Source organism: Schistocerca gregaria, chromosome 1, assembly GCF_023897955.1.
Source record: "Schistocerca gregaria isolate iqSchGreg1 chromosome 1, iqSchGreg1.2, whole genome shotgun sequence".
Classification (NCBI taxonomy): domain Eukaryota; kingdom Metazoa; phylum Arthropoda; class Insecta; order Orthoptera; family Acrididae; genus Schistocerca; species Schistocerca gregaria.
Genome location: NC_064920.1, coordinates 111,355,164 through 111,382,274, shown reverse-complemented (window position 1 = coordinate 111,382,274; position 27,111 = coordinate 111,355,164). Strand labels below are relative to the sequence as shown.

The following is a 27,111-nucleotide window of genomic DNA, read 5'->3' as shown; positions in this document are numbered from 1 at the left end:
CTCTTCCAGTCATTTAAGTGTGATTTGCAGAGGATCCACGTAGATGCAGATGTAGATCAATCCTCTCCCGCCGGAATATCAACGAACTCCCACTCCCAAACGCCGAAATCCGTCACTCTTTGCAACAGTAGTCACAACGTTCCACCTCACAGCATCCTTCCATTTTTGTCCATCCCCCTTCCTCCACCTAGCTGACTTTAAATCGGCACCTGCGGTTCCACAGGACCCCAATGTCATACTCATTATTCGTCCTCCACCATGTCCGTGATGCTGTTCATGCATCACCACCATCACAATTGCACCATAGCATGATTCAAATTATCATCAGTGACTATATCTTAACTATGCTATAAAATCATCTACAATATTTACAAAAGTCGTGAGTATTGTCCAACAAGGTGTCTTTTAAAAAATCTTCAATTATTATCATTCGATTTTATGTAAATATCGTAAATATTGTTCAACAAGGTGGTTTTTAAAAAGTCAGATTAGATTAGATCAGTACTTGTTCCATAAATCATGAATACGACACTTCGTAATGATGTGGAACGTGTCAGTCATTTATACCCATCTGTTTTTCTGTATTTTAAACCATCTTTTCCGTTGTTATGCAATTCTTGGCTGAGGAGCAGTTTAATCCACTGCCAACCCACCCCTTTGTGGGGGAATTGAAAATAAAGAAAGTTCATTTTAGCCATCGTGAGATGGGAGATGACCAACCAAGGCGAGTGACAAGCGCTACAAAAGAGATGTCACCTGTCGCGAGGAGAGTTTCTGTTGAAATTCCGAGAGTGCACTTAATAAGGTGAGTCCAGCAACGAATTACTTCATCCCATGAACATCTCACGAAATAACCATAACGTTAAAGTTAGAAAAATACACTCCTGGAAATGGAAAAAAGAACACATTGACACCCGTGTGTCAGACCCACCATACTTGCTCCGGACACTGCGAGAGGGCTGTACAAGCAATGATCACACGCACGGCACAGCGGACACACCAGGAACCGCCGTGTTGGCCGTCGAATGGCGCTAGCTGCGCAGCATTTGTGCACCGCCGCCGTCAGTGTCAGCCAGTTTGCCGTGGCATACGGAGCTCCATCGCAGTCTTTAACACTGGTAGCATGCCGCGACAGCGTGGACGTGAACCGTATGTGCAGTTGACGGACTTTGAGCGAGGGCGTATAGTGGGCATGCGGGAGGCTGGGTGGACGTACCGCCGAATTACTCAACACGTGGGGCGTGAGGTCTCCACAGTACATCGATGTTGTCGCCAGTGGTCGGCGGAAGGTGCACGTGCCCTTCGACCTGGGACCGGACCGCAGCGACGCACGGATGCACGCCAAGACCGTAGGATCCTACGCAGTGCCGTAGGGGACCGCACCGCCACTTTCCAGCAAATTAGGGACACTGTTGCTCCTGGGGTATCGGCTAGGACCATTCGCAACCGTCTCCATGAAGCTGGGCTACGGTCCCGCACACCGTTAGGCCGTCTTCCGCTCACGCCCCAACATCGTGCAGCCCGCCTCCAGTGGTGTCGCGACAGGCGTGAATGGAGGGACGAATGGAGACGTGTCGTCTTCAGCGATGAGAGTCGCTTCTGCCTTAGTGCCAATGATGGTCTTATGCGTGTTTGGCGCCGTGCAGGTGAGCGCCACAATCAGGACTGCATACGACCAAGGCACACAGGGCCAACACCCGGCATCATGGTGTGGGGAGCGATCTCCTACACTGGCCGTACACCTCTGGTGATCGTCGAGGGGACACTGAATAGTGCACGGTACATTCAAATCGTCATCGAACCCATCGTTCTACCATTCCTAGACCGGCAAGGGAACTTGCTGTTCCAACAGGACAATGCACGTCCGCTTGTATCCCGTGCCACCCAACGTGCTCTAGAAGGTGTAAGTCAACTACCCTGGCCAGCAAGATCTCCGGATCTGTCCCCCATTGAGCATGTTTGGGACTGGATGAAGCGTCGTCTCATGCTGTCTGCAAGTCCAGCACGAACGCTGGTCCAACTGAGGCGCCAGGTGGAAATGGCATGGCAAGCCGTTCCACAGGATTACATCCAGCATCTCTATGATTGTCTCCATGGGAGAATAGCAGCCTGCATTGCTGCGAAAGGTGGATATACAATGTACTAGTGCCGACATTGTGCATGCTCTGTTGCCTGTGTCTATGTGCCTGTGGTTCTGTCAGTGTGATCATGTGATGTATCTGACCCCAGGAATGTGTCAATAAAGTTTCCCGTTCCTGGGACAATGAATTCACGGTGTTCTTATTTCAATTTCCAGGAGTGTATGACCTTTCACAGAAACTTGTTGACAAGCGTTCTTCCCCACTCCACGAAGGACTTAAAGAAACATTTAAAAAATGGGACAGAGGTGCACTGATGGGACAATAGACCCATCGAGATTTGGGTTTTCTGTTGTTTCCTTAAATCGTCATTGCAGTGAAACGGACACAGTCGATATTCTTCTCCATCTTTTCGCAGTTCGAGGGTAACTTCCGTCATGAATGTCTTTGCCATCGACTGGACGTAAAATGCTACCTTCCTTTCCGGAGTAAAATTGTTGATGTAGATGTAAATATGCTGATATAGTACCAGTCTACATTCCAATTTCAATATTTTTAAATAACATTACTATTCTCAGTATAATATAATATATCTCACAGTATCATATATTTCACAACCACAAGCCAAGTGTCATATAGTTCTTGGTATTTTCTGCGGTATTTAATTTCAGTGCCTTTGTAGTGACCGACATGGGTGTGAACATGGCCACCGCCCACCGCAACAGGGAATGCCACCTACACCAGATGCGGGCACGTGACGTCGAAGGAAAGTATACAGAGTGATCCAGAACCCTATCGACAAACTTTCGTAGGTTGTTCGGGGACATTTTCAGAGTGTTTTGGTGCAGGGTGCCCGTAGTCTACGATGGCTCGTTACAGAGTAATATTGTAATTATGATTTATTCGACTATGTTACAAGATTTGTCTTTGTTTCTGTGAAAATATTTTCACAACAATTAAGAAGATTTTAATACGCAAACACCAAAACGTAGTAAAACGAAAAGGTCCGGTTATTCGTGGGCGCCCAGGTAAATATGTAAAACTACTGTGATCTGGTTGCTGTCGCTACGGGAACAGCTGAGCGTAGCGTAATCGTGGCACTTTTCCATTGTATGCATATCGGCGAATTCTTCAGCAGTAAGATCATCTATACACATGTATATCGCTGTTAACAATGCAGCTTGCAGCTGACACCGCCGGAGAAACAAACCGGAGGCAGCACCGAGCAGGACAATGCAAGACTGAGGACCAAAGGTAGACATTCTTCTTATCGACAGCAAGTTCCGTCAGTGGATGGAAAGAGTTTGTTTCCAAAGAACACTCAGTGCATTCACTGATGTACAGATATGTTCAATGTAATACCTATACATGAAGTAAGAAACCAAACGAAATTTAGTTACTATGTAAAGAGCCACCGGAATCTATGGGTCCCTTATACCAAAATACCCAGAAAATATTCCGGAACAGCCTCCGAAATTTCTACACCTATTTCTGCGTAGATACTCCGCAAGCCACATTACGGCGCGTGCCGGAGCGTACCATGTACCACTACTACTACCACCGTGCCTGCCACCGTACGGTGCATGTACCACTCTCTACTTGTCATTCCCTCCACTCGCAAACACAGCGAGGGAAAAACGACTTTCTGTATGCCTCCGTAAGAGCCCTGATTTCTCGTATCATACCCTCGCGGGCCTTACGCTCAATGTATGTTGGCGGCAATAGAATCGTTCGGCAGTCAGCTTCAGATGCCGTTTCTCTAGATTTTCTCAATACTGTTTCTCGAAAAGAACGTTGCCTTCGCTCCAGGGATTGCCATTTGAGTTCCCGAGGCATCTCTGTAACACTTCCGTGTTATTCGAACCTACCGGTAACAAATCTAGGGAGCCCACCTTTCAGTTGCATTCAAACCGCTCTGGTACGAATACCGAGAACTCGAGTAGTACTCAAAAATAGGCCGCACTAGTCATCTTCACATGTGAACCACAATTTCCTAAAATTCTCCCAATAAACAGAAGTCGACCATTCTCCTTACCTACCACAGTTCTCACTTGCTAGTTCAATTTCATATCTCCTGAAACGTTACGCCCAGATATTTAAACGACTTGACTGTGTCAAGCGGGACGCTAGTAATACAGTACCTGGACATTGTATCTTTGTTCTTCCTATCCATCCGCGTTAAATTGTTCCACATTTATAGCTAGCTGTCATTCACCACACGAACTATAAATTTTTCCTAAGTCGTCTTGTATCTTGCTATAGTCATTCAACTTTGTCACCTTGCCGTACAGCACAGCACCATCAGCAAACAACCGCAGATTGCTCCCCACCCTGGCCACTAAATGACTTATGCATATACGTAGATAGCAACAGCGGTCCTACCACACTTCCCAGCCCCCCCCCCCCCCCCCCTGACGATACCCTTGTTTCTAATGAACACTCGCCATCGAGGCCAACATACTGGTTTCTATTAGTTAAGAAGTCTTTGAGCCGCTCACTTATCTGTGAACTTATTCCATATGATCGTACCTTCGTTAACAGCCTGCAGTGGAACACCGTGCCAAGTGCCTTCCGGAAATCTAGAAATATGGAATCGGCCTGTTGCCATTCATCTATTTCGTTTAAGCGCAGCAGAGACGATATGGTTCGCAAATGGGGAAATCAATTAGGCGACCTTGACAAAGGGCAGGTTGTTATGGACCAGCGCCTGGGATCGATAATCTCAAAAACGGTGAATATGGCTTGTTGTCTGCGTGTGCTACTGTCGTGAGCATGTATGGCAAGTGGTCTAAGAACGGTGAAACAACAGGTGGACGACAAAATGTTTCACGTCGGCGCCGCATGACTGAACGCGAAGATCGGAGACTTTCCTACTCCGAAAAGCAGGGTAGGCGCCGATCTGTGACAGATCTGGCGTCAGAGTACGATTCTGGTGCAGGCACATGTGTTCAGGAGCAAACCGATCGGCACACACTGATGAACGTGGGTTTCCGCAGCAGCGTCCATGTTGACCCAGTGACATCATCCTTTACAAGGTGACAATTACTGAACTATATGAAATAAACTCGTCATAACTTCTGAACGGTTGGCGTTAGGTCGTTAAAATTACACGGCTGGCTACGGGGCATGATGGGCATTGTTTGGTTTAGCGACGAAGGCCACTTTCATTTGGGTGGGTTCGTCAGTTAGCATAATTGGTGCATTTGAGGGACTGAGAATCCGCATTTCGCGATCGAGAAGTCTCTTCACCCTCAACGGGTGACTGTGTGATACGCGGTGTCCAGTCACGGAACAATCGGTGCGATATTCCTTGATGGTACGGTGACTACCGAACGGTACGTGAAGGTTTTGGAAGATGATTTCATCCCAGTTATCCAAAATGGCGCTGATTTCGACAGGATGTGGTTCATGCAGGACGGAGCTCGACCCCACCGAAGCAGGAGAGTGTTTTATGTTCTGGAGGAGCACTTCGGGGACCGCATTCTGGCTCGCGGGTACCCAGAGGCCACTGGCATGGGCCTCGACTGTTTGCCATATTGTCCGCATATTAACACATGCGACTCCTTTTTGAGGGTCTATGTTGAAGACAAGGCGTACAGCAATAGCCCCAAAACCACTGCTGAGCTGGAAACAGCCAGTGAGGAGGTCATCGACATCATCGATGTTCCGACACTTCAGCGAGTCATGTAGAATTTCGGTATTTGCCTGCGTCACATTATCGCCAATGATGGCGGGCATATCGAACATGCCGTAACCTAAGTTCCAGTATCAGTAGACACGTTTACATGTGGAATAAAGTGTGTGCATGCCGTAGTTTGTAACCAATTTACGTTTTTTTCATGTACCGTAGTTCAATAACTGTCATCCTGTAAGATTGTAGTGGGCACTGACTTACGGACCAGTGGAGACATTTACCTGGTCGCATGAATCACGTTTGTGTTGTTACACCAGATCGATGGTCGTGTGTGGATATGCTGCAATACAGACGAACAACTGCTCGTAACATACATCGCGGCATGGATGCAGACCTATAGGGGCAGCATTCAATTGGGCTTCCGTAGTACCCGTTGTAGTAATCGACAATGCGAACATTAGAGAGGACCGCATGCTTACTTCCACGCTTCATGTATTTCCTGACATTGGCGTAACTGTCTTTGCCACAGGGCCAGAATCGCTCAGCAGTGGCTTGTGGTGGACAACAGTGAACTCACGTTTACGTCTTGTCCACAAAAATTGCCTCATCACATATGAGGGACGCTATCGAGCGCGAACTCCGAGTTCAAAGACGTGTGCATGGACGTCTGATGCCACATACCTCGGCGAACCTACCAAGCACTTGTCGAACCCGCGCTGTATTGTCTTCAAAAAGCGGACTAACACGCTGTTCAGTAGGCGGGCATAGTGGCTGGCTCATCCGTGTAAGTTAGACAATGAACTTTGCATACGGTAAGGAAACAGTTACGTAAAATAAAGCGTAGTGTTTGCAACCATACAACTGTTGCGTTAAGTCCTATTGTCTTCTACTTCGGTTGTCTTTCTTACGTTTGCTTTCACTGGAAGCAAACAAGATAGCGACTTCAGAAACACAAGCTACAGCTTCCTGTCAGCCCTGCGAGTCGGCACGTACATTCGTGGAATAATTTCCAGATAGTACGAAGTGCGGATGCCCGAAGGCAAGCTCCAAGCACCCCCCCCCCCCCCCCTCTAGCTCTCAGGGAAACGAAAAAATACACTGTAGCCAGGTGCCAGGTGTTTTTCTTTCAAGGAAATAATATGAAAGTCGGTGCTACGTAGGTTTTTAACAGGGCCAGAATTTGAACTTTTTTATGGATATTTACAAGTCGCCAGCCGTCTTCCAAAATATTAAAAATACTTCATACCCCGAGGTATACCACCCCCACCCCACCTACAAACTATCGTATCGGCGCCCTTGGATAGTACCAACGCACAGTGGACCAACTCGCATCAAAACGTAGACATAACAGAAGAATGGATACAAAATTCAACAAAACTGTGGTCCTTTTAAAATTTTTAGGGTCGCTGATTGCGAATTCGGTGTCGGAATAACAAAATTCAAAGCGGCGGTTCCATTTCGGCGGATCAAAAATTATAAATTTAGCGGATCAGAGCAAAACTTAGGACACAAGGTATTTTGAGATCACTGTTAACAAACGAAAAGTCGAAATTTCCGTATTTAAATGTTTTATTCGATATTTCACATTTTCCAATCAAATCGTAGTCAAAAAAGTTCAAATGAGTGTGAAGTCTTATGGGACTTAACTGATAAGGTTATGAGTTCCTAATCTTACACACTACTTAACCTAAATTACCCTAAGGACAAACATACACACCCATGCCCGAGGGAGGACTCGAACCTCCGCCGGGACCAGCCGCACAGTCCATGACTGCAGCGCCCAGACCGCTCGGCTAATCCCGCGCGGCAAATCGTAGTCACATTCATCACTTAAGTCATTATCACTATCAAAAAGTCACTGTCGGGTTGTCCACTCTGAGAAGGTTGACAGGATTCGGAATGACGGTGTTTCAAATCCCCGCCCCAAAATCCTGATTTAGGTTTGCTGTGATTTTCCTAAATAGCGTGAGGCGAATACCGGGATGTTTCCATTGAGGAGGGCACGATGGATTCCCTTTCCCCATCGTTCCGCAATCCGAGTTCGTCATCAAACCCAGATGTTTGTTATTTTAAACGAACGTCTGCCCTTATTTATAACCCTGCCAAGTTACGTGTGCTCCTCTCTACTGATGAGGAAAACGGCAACGGAGGAAAATTAAAAATAGCGCACTAACGTGATCTTCTATAGTTCAAATGGTTCAAATGGCTCTGAGCACTATGGGGCAACATCTATGGTCATCAGTCCCCTAGAACTTAGCACTACTTAAACCTAAGTAACCTAAGGACACCACACACATCCATGTCCGAGGCAGGATTCGAACCTGGGACCGTAGCGGTCACGCGGTTCCAGACTGAAGCGCCTAGAACCGCTCGGCCACGCCGGCCGGCTTCTGTAGTTCGTGTAACTGTTGTCTCTGGAGAAGGAACGCAAAAGACTAAAAAAATAATAACGTCCTATACTTTCAGCAACATGAGGGATTCCAAAATGCGCTTTTCTGTTCCAAATCTCATCCTTCAGTTCGTCCAGCTAAGCAGAGCTTAAGCAGACCTATGGGCAGCCATCGTCACAACTAGAGTATCGGTATAAGAGATACCAGCAGAGCTGAAACACACTTTTAGCACATATCATCATGTAAAAGATCTACAATTTTAATGGTTCACTACCGGTCTGATCGCAGGACCTTAAAGAATTGAACATACAACGTGATTCTTATTAACGTTAAAAAGACACTTGGGCCGCAGATTTCAGGAAATACCCCAAAAGTGGATGTCAAACGTTGAAACTGTGACGTCACCAGATGATGCAAGTCGCTGCACGTGCAGCGGTGCAGTCTGTCGGTCTGTCGCACCTGATCATCGCAACCCAAGTCAAGTATTGGGTGTTGCCCCGACGCTACGTGCACGACTGTAGCGCGTGGTGCTCAAGGTTCGAGTCTTGCGTCTGGCAGCCAGTATTTTTTTTCTGCATTGCGTTAGACAATTATGTGTTTACATTTCGGTAATACTGATTATTTTATTTACCGGTCTCGGGCTCTCCACTGGTTAATTACAAAGTACAGTACACCAAAAACCTACAACATTGCGTCACAAGTTAGTAAGTATATGCTTCCGATTTGCATCGCTACCAATGTTATGACTAAATAATGTCGGTAATCAAAAAATGGAGGAACATTTTTTTTTATGTTGTATATTGGATTTCGATTCCCATCCAGAGGGAGGGCAGCCTACAAAAAAGTTTAAAAAACCGGAATCAGGAGATATGAGAACAATAAAAGCAGGCGATGAAACGGTGGCCGTTAAAAACTGAAACATGGAGAAAAAGATACGAAGGAAATATAAAAACAAACGGTCGGTTACCCTGATAAAAACACATAGTAAATAGACAGGCACAATTAAAAAAACACGGCGACAGTCTGGTTTCTGTTCCCACAAGATAAAAACACAACGAGCGACAGTATGGTGGGTGTTCGCAACACTGACAGGCGACGCACAACACTGAATACTCACTTAAAACAGCACTATACTGGCGACACGGTGGCAGATGGGGGTTGGGGGGGGGGGGGGGGTGGGGAAGACCCAGACAGATGAGGGTGAAAAAGGGGGGGAGAGAGGGAAAAAAAGGAGGAAGACAAATGGAGGGAAGGGACATAGAAAGGGGGGGCGGAGGAACAAAACGAAAGAAAAAGAAAATAAGAATAACTTTTGCTTGGTTACAGCGAGGACAACCAAAGAACTTTCCCTTGGTTAAGGCGCTGACAATAATTTTATAACTTATATGTCTACAACAGATCATGTTTAAAATAGTCGAAAACCGAGTAGCCTAGCGGAGGGAAGTATAGCACTGCCCCCTTCTGACAAGGGTTGTTGTTGTTGTTGTTGTTGTTGTTGTTGTCTTCAGTCCTGAGACTGGTTTGATGCAGCTCTCCATGCTACTCTATCCTGTGCAAGCTGCTTCATCTCCCAGTACCTACTGCAACCTACATCCTTCTGAATCTGCTTAGTGTATTCATCTCTTGGTCTGCCTCTACGATTTTTACCCTCCACGCTGCCCTCTAATGCTAAATTTGTGGTCCCTTGATGCCTCAAAACATGTCCTACCAACCGATCCCTTCTTCTATTCAAGTTGTGCCACAAACTCCTCTTCTCCCCAATCCTATTCAATACCTCCTCATTAGTTACGTGATCTATCCACCTTATCTTCAGCATTCTTCTGTAGCACCACATTTCGAAAGCTTCTATTCTCTTTTTGTCCAAACTAGTTATCGTCCATGTTTCACTTCCATATGTGGCTACACTCCAAACAAATACTTTCAGAAACGACTTCCTGATACATAAATCTATATTCGATGTTAACAAATTTCTCCTCTTCAGAAACGCTTTCCTTGCCATTGCCAGTCTACATTTTATATCCTCTCTACTTCGACCATCATCGGTTATTTTACTTCCTAAACAGCAAAACTTCTTTACTACTTTAAGTGTCTCATTTCCTAATCTAATTCCCTCAGCATCACCCGATTTAATTTGACTACATTCCATTATCCTCGTTTTGCTTTTGTTAATGTTCATCTTATATCCTCCTTTCAAGACACTGTCCATTCCGTTCAACTGCTCTTTCAAGTCCTTTGCTGTCTCTGACAGAATTACAATGTCATCAGCGAACCTCAACGTTTTTATTTCTTCTCCATGGACTTTAATACCTACTCGGAATTTTTCTTTTGTTTCCTTTACGGGTTGCTCAATATACAGATTGAATAACATCGGGGAGAGGCTACAACCCTGACTCACTCCCTTCCCAACCACTGCTTCCCTTTCATGTCCCTCGACTCTTACAACTGCCATCTGGTTTCTGTACAAATTGTAAATAGCCTTTCGCTCCCTGTATTTTACCCCTGCCACCTTTAGAATTTGAAAGAGAGTATTCCAGCCAACATTGTCAAAAGCTTTCTCTAAGTCTAAAGATGCTAGAAACGTAGCTTTGCCTTTTCTTAATCTTTCTCCTAAGATAAGTCGTAAGGTCAGTATTGCCTCACGTGTTCCAACATTACTACAGAATCCAAACTGATCCTCCCCGAGGTCCGCATCTACCAGTTTTTCCATTCGTCTGTAAAGAATTCGCGTTAGTATTTTGCAGGTGTGACTTATTAAACTGATAGAAGGGTAGGATCCAAAAGCCCAATTGCTGCATGTGCGGCCTGTTATGTCATCTGGTGACGTCATATGTTCAACATTTGTCGTCCACTTTTGGGGTATTTCCCGACATTTGTGGCCCCGTGTGTTTTATTTTAAATTACTTGCCTGAGGTTTTTAAACTTCAGCAACAATCAGCCTATATAACGGGTAATAAAAAGTTTCCGTTCGAAGGCCGTACGGTCCAGTACCAGCATGACGCACCAGGAAAACTCCGTGGCCTGCTGCGTGAAGAAGTCCGTAGCTGCGTGGTGGACATCACCTTCGGCCGTTCAGGGCTATTGTTAAGGGACCCAAGGCATGCCAGTGGCTTGGGCACAGACCAGGACTATGCTCGAGTGTCTGCCACTTGAGTTGGCGTAACTTCCGCGTAACGTCTGCGGTACAGAGACGTGCGATGTCTTGAAGCACTGCACCCCTTGTCGCACTATTCCACAACGATGGTTTTTTACTGACATGCTGCGCCATACACGTTCTTTATTATCCGATGGATGTCTGCCGGTATAAATCCTTCGCCTACACGTCGGTGCTTGTATACCCGCATCGGAGTATGCAACAACGCCCTCAGAAACTTTCTGATTGCCCGTTATACATTTAAATTTAATTCGTCAGTATAACCGCCACTGATGATACATGGGCACTAATGCACATCAGGACACGGTCTAGAACAGATCTGAATTTGGTGATTACTGACTGAAACCGGTCATCGTCAAAGGAATTGATATTGTGATCAAAGACTGGAATAAAAAAAATTTGCAAATTCATGACATATTTAATTTTAAATGTCAGCGCCAGTCACACTGCTGTATGTCCGATGAATAATGTCGAAACTACTTCGATTTAAACACATGTTTTCATAAATAGAATTTATGATAATGTAATGGGACCCACGCACTCCCTGAATCTCGTAGCACAGTTGCTCGCACTCCATACTCATGTGGTCATATCAATTACAAAACAACGTCATTTCAAACAATCTACTTCAGCAATAAATGATTAGTAGTGAAAGTGTAATGGTGCTGTTGCATGTCCTGTCTAAGTGGCTGCTCAGGGCAACGCAGCACAAAATATCTTTAGTGATTTGATACATTTTAACAGTGAATTTAATTATCCCTCACCCAAAAGTTAGGTAACAATTGTTAATTTTTAAGTCGCTCATCGGGACAGAAAAGCTGTTTGTGGTAATAGGTAAGACGCTTTTCTCAAACATAAGTTTTATTTTTTTTCCAAATATATTGGCTGTTCGTATATTACTTTTCGTCTTCGTGAAGGAAACAAGTCACTAAGTTAAAAAAAAAAACCGTCCTGCAAACCGTACGGAATCGTCGTATTATCAGAACGCTGCAGTGACGAGTTGCAGTCGATGCAGCTAGCCACGCCATTGTGAGCGTACCTGTGCTCTTTCACGTCTCCGTCTCCACGCGGTTGCACCCTCACCTCAGAACAATGAGCAGTAGGTGTGCCCAGCGCAGCTTGTGTCCACGCCAAGTCATGAGACCGCTAACGGCGGGCGCGACCACAGCGCCCCTTCCGTAACGAGCACACTACCGTTCAGTGCCGCACGCCCGGCTCTGCATGCGCATCTGCATGTGAGGCCTGTTCAACAAATTCTACATCTATATCGTGATTACTCTGCTATTCACAATAAAGTGCCTGGCAGAGGGTTCAACAAACCACCTTCAAGCTCTCTCTCTACCTTTCCACTCTCGAACGGCACGCGGGAAAAACGAGCTCTTAAATTTTTCTGTACGAGCCCTGATTTCTATTATTTAATCGTGATGATCATTTCTCCCTATGTAGGTGGGTGCCAACAGAATGTTCTCGCAATCGGAGGAGAAAACTGGTGATTGAAATTTCATGAGAAGATCCCGTCACAACGAAAAATGCCTTTGTTTCAATGATTGCCACTCCAGTTCACGTATCATGTCTGTGACACTATGTGAGGTGGGTACTGTAAGACCTTCGGTACACACACCATCCGATTATTTGACTTGTCGCTCTAACGAAGTAGGCGAGTGTCAGCAATATGTCTCGTGGTCTTATCGTGGCGTGTTTATCTTCTGCCGTTAGGTCAGACGATAGAAATGCCACTTGCACGCTTAGAGTAGCAGATTGACGGTGACCAACTTCAACCAGAACTTGATTAATTTTCACACACATTTATTAAAATAATAACCATCATAAACCTTACTTAACTTGATTCTGGATGCTGCTTACAATTGACAATCTGAAGTTCCTTTGGTCTTGGTGCGTTAATCTTATTCTCACATATCTCTGATACTTGACAAAGTGTCTATTCATTTATCTTCATGGCTATGTAGAGGAATATGGTAATCTTATTAGGCGCAGACTGAAACTTGACTATAGACTGTTACAGACTAATGCAAACTGAGTGATTGGAGGTCTGTACACTCGTAACAATACCTCGCGCGTTCAGGTATCACCGCGCGAGTGTGATCCGCGAAGAGAAAAGGTTATACGTCAGCAGCAATCTCATTGGCTGCGTTACATATTAATACGTGGATCGGCGGAAGCAGAATTTTGTCCGTCTCTAAGACAGCGCCATCTCGTAGTGCGAGACGGCCGAGCGCTGCGACTGCGCTGTTGTGCTTAGCGGGGCGCGCTCTAGTGGGAAAGTTTTGTACGCGCTGACTACGTGGAACTATGTACACAACACACTATCTCCCCTATTTCGCGATAATACCAAACGAGCTGCCGTTCTTTGTACTTTTTCGATGTCATCCATCAGTCCCACTTCATGCGGATCCCACACTGCACAGCAATGCTCCAGGATAGACTGGACAAGCGTGGTGTAAGCATTCTCTTTAGTAGACCTGTTGCACCTTCTAAGTGTTCTGCCAATGAATCGCAGTCTTTGGTTTGCTCTACCCACAATATTATCTATGTGATCGTTCCAATTTTGGTTATTTGTAATTGTAATCCCTAAGTATTTAGTTGAATTTACAGCCTTCAGATTTGTGTGACTTATCGCGTAATCGAAATTTAGCTGCTTTCTTTTATTACTCATGTTTCGCACCATACAGATATCTAAATCATGTTGGAAGTCGTTTTGATCATCTGATGACTTTACAAGACGGTAAATGACAGCATCATCTGCAAACAATTTTATACGGCTACTTAGATTATGTCGTTAATATAGATCAGGAACAACAGAGGGCCTATAATTCTTCCTTGGGGAACGCCGGATATTACTTCTGTTTTACTCGATGACTGTCCGTCTATTACTAAGAACTGTGACCTTCGTTGTAGGAAATCGCGAACCCAGTGGCACAACTGAAGCGATACTCCGTAGGCACGGTCCGCGAACTTAAAACTACTTAAACCTAACTAACCTAAGGACATCACACAACACCCAGTCATCACGAGGCAGAGAAAATCCTTGACCCCGCCGGGAATCGAACCCGGGAACCCGAGCGCGGGAACCGAGAACGCTACCGCACGACCACGAGCTGCGGACTCAGATGTTTCTGAAACTGTTTAAGCATACTGTCTTGATCCACATGAATTCCGAAAACGTCCTCACTAAGCATCTATTTCCTTAGCTATACTAATTGCATATGGTGCAAAAAACAACTGTTTGCAATGTAACACAGCGTCACGGAAAATCGAGATAAACAGTTTGTGGTCTGTGAGGCTGCTAAAGAACCTCAAATTGGCCTCGAAAAGCCACACAGTCCACAGCGAATTCGCAGCGTGTGAGATTTTTAACATCCTCTCGCCCTCTTACGCCATTATTTTAGTTGGTCAGACTTTTTAATTTTTTTGTGATTTTGTCAGCGTTAGTAAATTAGACTTTCAAGTGAGACTAGAGAGAAAAGGGACCCATTAACTAATTACGTTTATAATTCGATCTAAATTTTATCTTTAAGTCGTCCTCACAAGGGAAGAGGCAGCTAACGTTAATGTGGACGCGGACGGGACAACCGACCTCACACTGGCTACGCGGAACGAGCCGGTTAACGTGGTTTGCGTTCTCAGCGCTCTCCAGCGGTAGATGTCGGTTTTATTTGCCCTGCAGACCACACGCTTTTCTTACGAAAATGTACGCGCGTAAAATACGTTTATTAGTTCTGTTAGCGATTGTCGAACAAGAGCGGAGGGAATGACATAGGATACTCTGGTCTCGGCGATGACTTGAACAACATATTTCTGCCAGAGGAACACTACATAATGCTGCACAGCGATCTGAGGTACATACTAGTAGAAGTTATTCGTTAACTCAGTTGAATTTTCCTCCCATTTTCGGTTTTAAATTGAATATAGTTAAGGCGCAGTGTCTAATGTCAGTATGTGCATCCCTAACATCCAATTCTCGATGTTGCACTGACTACCAACACTCTGAAAAAACGTACTTCATCATATACATTCCTGGAAATGGAAAAAGGAACACATTGACACCGGTGTGTCAGACCCACCATACTTGCTCCGGACACTGCGAGAGGGCTGTACAAGCAATGATCACACGCACGGCACAGCGGACACACCAGGAACCGCAGTGTTGGCCGTCGAATGGCTCTAGCTGCGCAGCATTTGTGCACCGCCGCCGTCAGTGTCAGCCAGTTTGCCGTGGCATACGGAGCTCCAGCGCAGTCTTTAACACTGGTAGCATGCCGCGACAGCGTGGACGTGAACCGTATGTGCAGTTGACGGACTTTGAGCGAAGGCGTATAGTGGGCATGCGGGAGGCCGGGTGGACGTACCGCCGAATTGCTCAACACGTGGGGCGTGAGGTCTCCACAGTACATCGATGTTGTCGCCATGGTCGGCGGAAGGTGCACGTGCCCGTCGACCTGGGACCGGACCGCAGCGACGCACGGATGCACGCCAAGACCGTAGCATCCTACGCAGTGCCGTAGGGGACCGCACCGCCACTTCCCAGCAAATTAGGGACACTGTTGCTCCTGGGGTATCGGCGAGGACCATTCGCAACCGTCTCCATGAAGCTGGGCTGCGGTCCCGCACACCGTTAGGCCGTCTTCCGCTCACGCCCCAACATCGTGCAGCCCGCCTCCAGTAGTGTCGCGACAAGCGTGAATGGAGGGACGAATGGAGACGTGTCGTCTTCAGCGATGAGAGTCGGTTCTGCCTTGGTGCCAATGATGGTCGTATGCGTGTTTGGCGCCGTGCAGGTGAGCGCCACAATCAGGACTGCATACGACCGAGGCACACAGGGCCAACACCCGGCATCGTGGTGTGGGGAGCGATCTCCTACACTGGCCGTACACCTCTGGTGATCGTCGAGAGGACACTGAATAGTGCACGGTACATCCAAACCGTCATCGAACCCATCGTTCTACCATTCCTAGACCGGCAAGGGAACTTGCTGTTCCAACAGGACAATGCACGTCCCCATGTATCCCATGCCACCCAACCCTGGCCAGGAAGATCTCCGGATCTGTCCCCCATTGAGCATGTTTGGGACTGGATGAAGCGTCGTCTCACGCGGTCTGCACGTCCAGCACGAACGCTGGTCCAACTGAGGCGCCAGGTGGAAATGGCATGGCAAGCCGTTCCACAGGACTACATCCAGCATCTCTACGATCGTCTCCATGGGAGAATAGCAGCCTGCATTGCTGCGAAAGGTGGATATACACTGTACTAGTGCCGACATTGTGCATGCTCTGTTGCCTGTGTCTATGTGCCTGTGGTTCTGTCAGTGTGATCATGTGATGTATCTGACCCCAGGAATGTGTCAATAAAGTTTCCCGTTCCTGGGACAATGAATTCACGGTGTTCTTATTTCAATTTCCAGGAGTGTAGATTTCAAGATCCAGATTAGTTCCGTTATTTCATCCGTACGGAAGAGGCGATTGTTCGATTGTTTTAGAAGTTGCTCACCATCACTGAAAAGCGTATTTATAGGCAAGATAAAAATATGAGCAGTCCATAAGCCTCGAGATAGGTGTATATATTTTACAGAATGTTTCATAGTAGGATTGGATTATTTGGGGGAAGAGACCAAACAGCGAGGTCATCGGTCTCATGGGATTAGGGAAGGAAGGGGAAGGAAGTCGGGCGTGCCCTTTCAGAGGAACCATCCCGGCATTTTCCTTTGCAGCAAATACATTACTTATCTACGTGTACATATATACTCTGCAATCCACCATGCATGGCAGAGAGCACGTCCCATTGTACCAGTTGTTTTGTTGCTGTTCCATTCTCGCGTATGGAGTGCTGGAAGAATGATGGTTTGAATGCCTCTGTGCGTGGAGTTAGTATTCTAATCTTATCCTAACGATCCCTAAAAATGGTTCAAATGGCTCTGAGCACTATGGGACTTAACTGCTGAGGTCACCAGTCCCCTAGAACATAGAACTACTTAAACCTAACTAACCTAAGGACATCACACACATCCATGTCCAAGGCAGGATTCGAACCTGCGACCGTAGCGGTCGCGCGGTTCCAAACTGTAGCGCCTAGAACCGCTCGGCCACTCCGGCCGGCCCTAACGATCCCTATGTGAGCAATACCTAGGGGATTGTAGCGTATACCCAGAGACATCATTTAAAGTCGGTTCTTGAAACTTTGTTAATAGACTTCCTTCGGATAGTTTACGCCTATCTTAAATAGTCTTCCAGTTCAGTTTCTTCAGTACCTTCGTGACGCTCTCCCGTGGATTAAACAAACCTGTGACCATTTGTGCTGCCCTTCTCTGTATACGATCAATATCCTGTATTAGTGTTATCTGGTACGGGTCCGACACATTTGAGCAATAGTCAACAACTGATCATGCGAGTGATTTTTAAGCAATCTCTTTTGTAGACTGATTGCACTTCCCCAGTATCCTAACACTAAACCAAAGTCTATCACCTGCTTTACCTACGACTGCACTTACGTGATTATTCCATTTCAAATCCCTACAAAGTGTTACACCTAGGTATTACTATGAGTTGGCCGATTATAACAGTGACTCATTGATATTATAGCCATAGGATACCACGTTTTTTCGTTTTGTGATGTGCAAATTTTTACATTTCTGAACATTTAGAGCAAGTTGCCAACCTCTGCACCACGTTGAAATCTTATCAAGGTCTAACTGAATATGTATGCATTATCTCTCAGGAGGATTTATAATAAATAACATCGATTTTTGAGACAATACTTCTATTAAATTAATAAGAAAGACCCAAGAACTTTAAGAAAACGAAAAGTAAAAAAACACGTTGGAAGGAGGTGGTCTGGAACATGCTCCTTCTTTTTTCGGAACTTATAACCCACGACACTATCTTCTGCACTACAGCTTCAACAGAGAAACTAGTTTTCCTTGTCTGGCATACACTATTAGGGATTGCACCTACATTACGTCATTATTTGATATTTAATATGGAAATTGTCCAGAAAGACGCGCTTTTGATAGATCATTATTGCGCCGTAACAATGAAACGTGATACTTCCGTAGCATACAAGTTATAGCACTAAAAAACATCAACTACAGGAAGCTTTTACCTACCGACATGTACTTTCCCGTCATTTTATTACAACCCATTGTAGCTAAAACGACGCGGTTTCGACAATCCTCAATTTTCTGATGCTTCGGAACAACTTATACTACGTACTCTATGAGAAAGAAAATCCATCAAATACGATGTTTAGCGCCATACAATATCTCGGCTCCTATGTTCTGTAAAACGATGTCGCATCTCTCCTCTCCACGAGGCAAAAATCTGACATGCCAGATTCTTTGCTTCACCCTCCACAGTGTAGTGGGGCGTGGAATTTCACGCTGTTGAACGTCACCATCTCTATGTTCACTCGCGTTTTCACGTCCCGTGAGAGGACGGCTTTTGAGGTAAAATTTTCCCATAGACGTCAATTTTTACAACTTGTCTGCACGAATAAGGTTTGTTTAATATTCAAGGACGATTTAAGTGAGAAAAGGTAATGAGATTCAAACAGTTAAGTCTAAGTTAGCAGGTTGTGTAACAAGGGACCCTTTGAGAGCGAGGTCGCAAGTTCAATCCTCAGTAAGGCTCATTTGAAAGTGTTGTGTTAACAATAAGGAGCCGGCCGTTGTGGCTGTGCGGTTCAAGGCACTGCAGTCTGGAGCCGAGTGACCGCTAGGTTCGCAAGGTCGAATCCTGCCTCGGGCATGGATGTGTGTGATGTCCTTAGGTTAGTTAGGTTTAATTAGTTCTAAGTTCTAGGCGACTGATGACCTCAGAAGTAAGTCGCATAGTGCTCAGAGCCATTTGAACAATTAGGTCAGGAAAATAGTACCTGCTAATAACTCACCAAGTGCATCACGGGGAGACAGAAAATGAGTCTATGCGAGGTGCAAAGATCAACCTTCTATGGAATATATATTGAATTTCACAAAATGGACATCGTCGTGCCGCGCGGGATTAGCCGAGCGGTCTGGGGCGCTGCAGTCCTGGATTGTGCGGCTGGTCCCGGCGGAGGTTCGAGTCCTCCCTCGGGCATGGGTGTATGTGTTTGTCCTTAGGGTAATTTATGTTAAGAAGTGTGTAAGCTTAGGGACTGATGACCTTAGCAGTTAAGTCCCATAAGATTTCACACATTTTTGACATCGTCGACATTCAAGAAATGTTCGAAATAAACCATTAACTTGCACAATAAACAACGAACGAAGAATGGCGCGTCACAGCGATCACAAAGGTTCGCACCGTGAAGATCGAAGACCCAAGGCAGTTACAAACCGTGCAGAACATTCACCTAGGTATCCATTCATGATGAAAGCATTTAGGATCATATTTGTGTAACGGTATGATGAGAATTGATAGAATGTGATGGCGTGCAACCGAATCATCAACCGTCTGTCGTGGAGCTTACGTGAAACTGTCTATCCTTTAAGCCGTAGCTGCAGATAGTGCAACAATATGTTTGATAGGTACGGAAAAAATAAACGTCCAGTGGTTGAATTTGTCCAGTGGTTGCATGTGGTACGAATTGCAATGTGACACACTTTTCAGGAGAGATAGCATGCTCTAAAGCAGTATAATTTTTATACACAGACCAGGAATCAAGCAAAAGGAGGTTATTTTGACCAGCTGTTGGCCAAACACAGTGGTCATGCCACAGTGGTAGTTCTCTTACGCCAATTTTCCTACTCTTGCTGGCTCTGACATAAATATTCCCTTACTGCCCTTACAAGATCTCGCGCACGAGAAAGAATCGTAGGGGGTAGAGCATCTCCAACTTCTCACAGCACAATAAATAACTTTGCAGCCAATTTCATTACTTAGATTAACTGTCGGCATAACTATATACAAATGCGTTATGTTGATGCGTTAGTTGATCTTGGTACGACTCTATTGGTACCTTTAATTTGCAGGGTTCGTTTCACAAGCATTTCCCGTTCAAAATCCGACTGGTCGGAGTTGAAAACAAATTCCTTTCTGAACGATGGGGTAAGTTTGTTTATCTCAGGCACATATTTTCTGACCGATTTCCCAGTTTGCTGTCCGCCGTCAATTTGATGCTTTGTTTGAAGTTTCGTTATCTTACGTCTTCCAGTTCTGTAGCATTGTCTGAAGTTCTACAACGACCTGCTGCTTCCCTTAAAATTACTGCATCCTATGTTGCGCGAAATTTGATGTGCATAACGTACTGGGTCACTGTCATGCACATCCTGTAAATTGTATCCGCATCCTTGAAACTCGCGAACACCAGTTTTTATAACAATTTCGTCTTTTCCTACGTTGAATATCCGTAGTTTTTTTTGTGCACTGCACGGTCATATTGAAGCGGACTTACTCGAAATCTGTTCATAAGTGGTGTTTTTTATTTTATTTATTTTTTTACTATCCATAGGACGATTTCCCGTATACGTAATTATGTATAGTACCAGCTCCTTGGACAATGATAGTCCTTCACTACGTTCCACTGGAGTGGTAGTCGTGCCTCCCTATCCGGAAGGGAGGAAGGAAGATTGGGTTTAGCACCCCGTCGACATCAAGGTCAATAGAGACGGAGCACAAGCTCAGACTGTGTCAAGGGTGGGGAAGGAAATCGGCCGTGCCTTTTCAAAGGAGCCGTCCCGGCATTTGCCTGGGGCGCTTTAGGGAAACCACGGAAAACCTAAATCTGGGTGGCCGAGCGCGGGTTTGAACCGTCGTCCTCCCGAGTGCGAGTCCGGTTTGCTAAACACTGTGCCACCTCGCTCTGTGGCTCGGCACCTGTTTCTGCATCACTTTCACTTGTTTAGCACATATCGTCACCATTGTACTCGTCACGTGCATTATCTGCTCCGTCGAGCGTATACGACACAACGTATTCCACTAACTCATCTTGCTGGAAACGTTAATATTTCATCTGCCACTTCTTTCACACTCTGCGAAATTCCTTGGGTGCCTTTTTGACGAAATTTCGACTTCGGAATATATAAAATGCAACGTGTGTTTGTTTATCGTTGCCATTGCTCTGCTTTGTACCAACACCACTAGCACTGTAGCACTGTTGTTACTCCTTGGCGAAACAGATCAAGTACACTCCGTAGCCTCATTCTGTGCTCATTACTGCATACTTATTGCCCCGCCCACTATTGCCATCGGCAGCCAATATTGTGGTTGCATGATAGAGAATATATGCAGCGTTAAATACCGTAAACATCATTGGGCTTTTGCGACCTCGCACTCAAGGGTGACCTTGTAAGAGTGGAAGAGGATATCAATTTTTTTTTTCAAAACATTATCCTTTCTGTTCAACTGCCCTTGCAAGTCCACTGTTGTCTTAGACACAATTACAATGTCGCTGACAAACATCAATTTCTTTTTTGTTTTTTCTGCATGCACTTTAATCCCCTTCTAAATTTCTACTCAGTTTCCTTTACTGTTTCTCCACTGTTTACAGTTAGATCTCAAATACGTCGTGCTGTTTGTGACATCGTGTACAACGGTAAGGAGAATTGGGCGACATAGTGGTGCAGCAACTGTCGTAGGAAAACTGGACAGAACACAAACGGTTAGTGAACAAGATAACACAGTGAACAGAAGAGTTACCCAGCTAGTACAGGTTGACAATTATTGAACTATATGGGAAAAAACGTAAATCAGTTACAAACTAAGGCGCGCACACACTTTATTAAAAAAAAATTCAAATGTGTGTGAAATCCTATGGGACTTAACTGCTAAGGTCATCAGTCCCTAAGCTTACACACTACTTAACCTAAATTATCCTAAGGACAAACACACACAGCCATGCCCGAGGGAGGACTGGAACCTCCTCCGGGTCCAGCTGCACAGTCCATGACCGAGGCGCCATAGACCGCTCGGCTAATCCCGCGCGGCACACTTTATTCAACATATAAACGTCGCTACATACATTCGGATTTAGGTTATGACATGTTCGATATGCCTGCCATCATTGGCGATGATGTGGAGCTGGCGAATAGCGCAATTCTGCATGACCCGCTGAAGCGTCCGAACATCATTGCTGTCGCTGACCTCCAGAATGGCTGTTTTCAGCTCAGCAATGGTTTTGGTCTTATCGCTGTACAGCTTGTCTTTAATACAGCCCCACAAAAAGGACTCGCATGAGTTCAGATCCGAAGAATAAGGCGGCTAATCGACGCCCACGCCAGTAGCCTCTGGGTAGCCCAAAGCCAGAATGCGGTCCCCAAAGTGCTACTCCAGGTCACTGAACACTCTCCTGCTTTGATGGGGTCGAGCTCTGTCTTGCATGAACCACATCTTGTGGAAATCAGGGTCACTTTGGATAATGGGGACGAAATCATCTTCCAAAACCTTGACGTACCGTTCGATATTGTATCATCAAGAAATACCGCACCGAACATTCCGTGACTGGAAATTGCACGCCGCACAGTCACCCGTTGATGGTGTAAGGCTTCTCGATCACGAAATGCGGGTTCTCAGTCCCCCATATGCGGCAGTTTTGGTTACTGGCGAACCCATCCAAATGAAAGTGGGCTTTGTCGCCAAACCAGACCGTATGCGCATACTAATTCCCACTGTTGTAGCTGCAACCGGAACGGTCGCGGGGTTGAAGTGACAGAAAGCGTGGCGGGACCCACGGAGCGGCCCGCGAACAAAACACAAACGGGAGAGACGAACACGACCAACGAAGGACCTTACCAACAACAACAAGATCGAAACAACGGAGTCACAAGCAAACCTAACTAGACAACTACGTCCACTCGTACACAGAACAAGAAAGTAAATACGCTGTCTAAGGCGAGGCGATACGTCCAGAGACGTACGCAAGATCAGACTGGCCGGCTGAGCGAGAGGCCGGAGAGTAAAAACATGATCGGGGCGCCACTATTGGCCGCTGGGTCCACGTGTTCCACTGTGGCGCCCTCACACAAAATGTGGGCCAAGAGGCGAGCGCCGCCACGGCTTACGGCGCAATTGTGCAGAGACCTCCAGGGGTCTTCGACGTCCATGCTGTCTAGCGGAGATTCAAACTCCGCGGGGCGCGGTTCCAGACCCATCATGGCACACGGCCAACCATGCAGTTTGAAAGTGCTAATGAAAACCGTTCAGAGGTTATGACGATTTTATACCATAAAGTTCAATAAGTGTCGCCCTGTATTTCTCCAAGCAAAAGAAGACTCATTACAGAGAGTGCAGCTCATACAGTAGCAACTAGGATGAGGCTCACCGTACAAAGCTTGAATGATGATGTTGTAGCGATGAAGCTCCAAGTGCAAGAGGGCTGAGTGGCTGCTGCCAGCCATCCTATATCACAACGGCAGAGAGCACTCGTAGTCCACAGCCGCTGAAGGCGTGATTCAGCACGAATGGTTCAAATGGCTCTGAGCCCTATGGGACTTAACATCTGAGGTCATCAGTCCCCTAGAACATATAACTACTTAAACCTATCTAACCTAATGACATCACACACATCCATGCCCGAGACAGTATTCGAACCTGCGACAGTAGCGGTCTCGCAGTTCCAGACTGAAGCGCCTACAACCGCTCGGCCACTCCGGCCGGCTAGGCACGCACCATTGGGTCCGCCAGGTCCTGCGCGAACACTATGGGTGTCAGATGGAAACTTGCAATTTCGTTGACGACTGTAATATGACAGTAGGTAGGTATCAATCTGTGATCCCACATATAGGATCGTACTGAGACCACTGTGGGCACCTGTAATCAGCAATTTTATAGCCTGTGCACTTGGAGATATGGGCGAAACCGAAAAAGGATATCTGGAACTTTTATCAGGACACTGGTCAGTCCCCACACTGCTCTCGTCTGCCATTCCTTTCCGAGTTATTCCGTGCCAGGGCGTGTGTGCAGAACGTAGCCGGTGCCCGCAGGCTTCCTGTACCCGGTGGTGTCGCACTGGGTGTGGACGGAGCAGGGCTGGCTGCAGCGGCTGGGCTACCGCGACTTCGCGGGCAGCGGCGCCGTGCACATGCTGGCGGGCGCCATCTCGCTGGTGGCGGCCGCCGTGCTGGGCCCCCGCGCCGGCCGCTTCCCGGGCTGCCTCCGCGCCGCCTCCGCCGCCTCCACCGCCCCCGGCAAGTGGTCCCCGGCCGCCGACTCCGCCGTCGCTGCCCTCCCGAAGGGCCCCATTCCCGGACACTCCGTGCCGGTAAGCAGAGTGGGCAAGCCGTAGTGTAGACGTACACCTCTCATTCAGCCACAGTGTCATCTGTTTTCTCAGGTACCACGTCTACTACACTAGTGATAACACGGTCAACCTGTTGTCACAAATGACATTAACATCTCCTACCTACAGAGTTTTTCTGTTATCTGTCTAAGGTATCTGGCTGTAAAATCACAACATTCTTTTGGAGAAATTTGGAGTTCATGGTTTCGAGATGCAATGGAGTGATTCACCTCGTATTCAACTGATACGCAGCAAAGGATCGTGTTAGATAGCTCGCGCAGCTCCCACAACGAATATTCTTCTGAGTCCCGACGAATCAATATTGGCGTTCCACAGGGTTGCGTTCTGGGACCACTCTTGTTCTTTCTACACACAAATGACCTTCCATTTTAAACTGATTAAACAAAAATTTTGTTCTTTGCTGATGAACAAAGCATCATAATCAACTTCAAAAAGAGCTGCAACATAAACACTTACAAAATTTTATTGACTGGTTCTCGAACGTTTGCCCAAATATTTACAAGAGATTTCAAGATTCTAAACAGCTAGTTTCGCTATAACTAGAATGGAGAGCTTGAAGACATGTAGTGTTCCAAGGTCTAAATTTGACAGAAAGTGCACAAAAATTATGAATGAGAGTTATCCATTACTATTTTTAAGGTAGCTTACTTCGATACTTAACAGTAAGTATGCTTCAATAGTATATGCAATGTATATCTTTTCAAGTTATTAATACGAATATGGATTCCACATTTTTGAACCAATTAGTTGAAATTACGTCGTCATTCGATTAAATTCAGGGAGCCAACGAATTGTGAAATAAAGATGAAAATATTCACAAAAAGTTTATTCATATTCGCTAAACATTAGGTTGTAATGGAAAATGAAATAGGGAAAAATTAAGATCGGATGAGAAATCCTTTTAAATGTCAACAAAATCAACCAACAAAAAATGCAACGTAAGACTTCTGAAAGTGGGACATAAGCTTAAAAAAAACTTATACACTTCGTTTGCTTGTAATATTTTACTCCTCGACACTTTAAAGCATTACTTTCGTGTTTCACTTTATTTCTGTTTAAGTTTACAAAGATGTATTTTGAAAACAGCATTTTTCAGTTTGAATAAGTGTTGTGCAGGGCCACTTGTGGGAAATCCCCAAAACCCACTCATAAACTGGCTGGTAGAATCGACTTTTAATACGGCATACGACTAAACGAAGGGACTCCTCTCGCCTCTCAAGTTTGTCACATTATTGTGCAACCATGATGACAGGAGTGTAGAATTCGAAGTTATATGAATACCTGTGGCACTGTCTTGCACTCAATGGAACTGAGAAGCTTCCAGTTCCTGGGGAGCGCATCTTTTCAGCTTCGAATTTTCAGGTCTTTTTTCTCTTTTAAATAATAATATAGTGTTTTCTTTTCTACAGGAAAGCATATGGCCTATACATTAGGTTCAGAAACACTCACAGACAGTATAGCATGGTTATGTTCTTTCGACCGTAACAAGTACACCGATCCGCCGAACCATTATGACCACTGGCGACCACGAGACTGGATGTCACCCGGTGGCGTTACAGGCACATGACGCGGAGCGGAAACCATGTAAGCGGAGAAGGGGCTAATGGGGGATCATTCTAGTGACGGTATGGATCGAAGATAGGGAAATCCAATGACATTAGCGACTTTGACAAGTGGTTGATTTGAATCTTGGGTAAAGCGGAGCTGGTCGGCTGTTCGCGTGCCTCTCTCGTCAGCTTCTATAGAAAGTGGTTGAAGGACAGTGAAACGGTGAGTAGGTGACAGTGTATTAGGCGTCCATGTCTCGTCACAGAACTCGGAAATTGGAGGTATGTCCACTCTGTAAATCAGTGCTAGCTGCAATCTGTTGCAAAAACGACGACAGAGTACAATGCTGGAGCGCCTACGAGTGTTTCGGAGCACACACTCCGGCGCACATTGTTGAACATTGGACTTCATTACTGACAACTTCCTATGTTGACCCACAGATATCGTCAGTTATGATTACAGTTCCCTCGAGACCACCGGTACTGGACCATCGATCAATGAAAACCTGTCGGCTGGTCGACTCAACTGCGTTTCTGATTACACCTTGGCCTGCATGGGACCTTGGTAGTAATCAAAGGCACCATGACAACTATGGACTACGTGAGCACACATTGTGACCAAAGTCATGGGATAGCGATGTGCACATGTGCAGATGGTGGTAGAATCGCGTGGACAAGGTATAAAAGGGCAGTGCATTGCCGGAGCTGTCATTTGTACTCAGGCATTCATGCGAAAAGGTTTCCGGCTGAAATTAACAGACTTTGAAAGCGGGATGGTATTGGGAGCTAGACGCGTAGGACATTCCATTTCGGGAAACGTTAGGTACTTCAATATTCCGAGATCCGCAGTGACAAGAGTGTGTTGAGAATATCAGAATTACGGCATTACCTCTCACCATCGACAACACAGTGCCTGACGGCCTTCACTTAACGACCGACAGCAGCAGCGTCTACATAGAATTGTCAGTGCTAACAGACAAGCAACACTTCGTGAAATAAGCGCAGACATCAATAAGGGGCGTACAACAAACGTATCCGCTAGGACAGTGCGGACATTAACGGATTAGGCCAGCAGGCGACCAACGCA

The 27,111-nt window shown here is 45.9% G+C and overlaps 1 protein-coding gene across 1 annotated transcript in view; it reads left to right on the top strand.

The window, feature by feature from the left end:
- LOC126334687 (putative ammonium transporter 1) overlaps window positions 1–27,111 on the top strand; it is a 330,161-nt gene that overhangs the window by 226,944 nt on the left and 76,106 nt on the right. Inside the window, exon 5 of the mRNA XM_049997174.1 lies at window positions 24,161–24,438. Within this exon, the coding sequence (XP_049853131.1) occupies window positions 24,161–24,438 (278 nt within the window). The remainder of the gene's footprint in view (window positions 1–24,160; window positions 24,439–27,111) is intronic.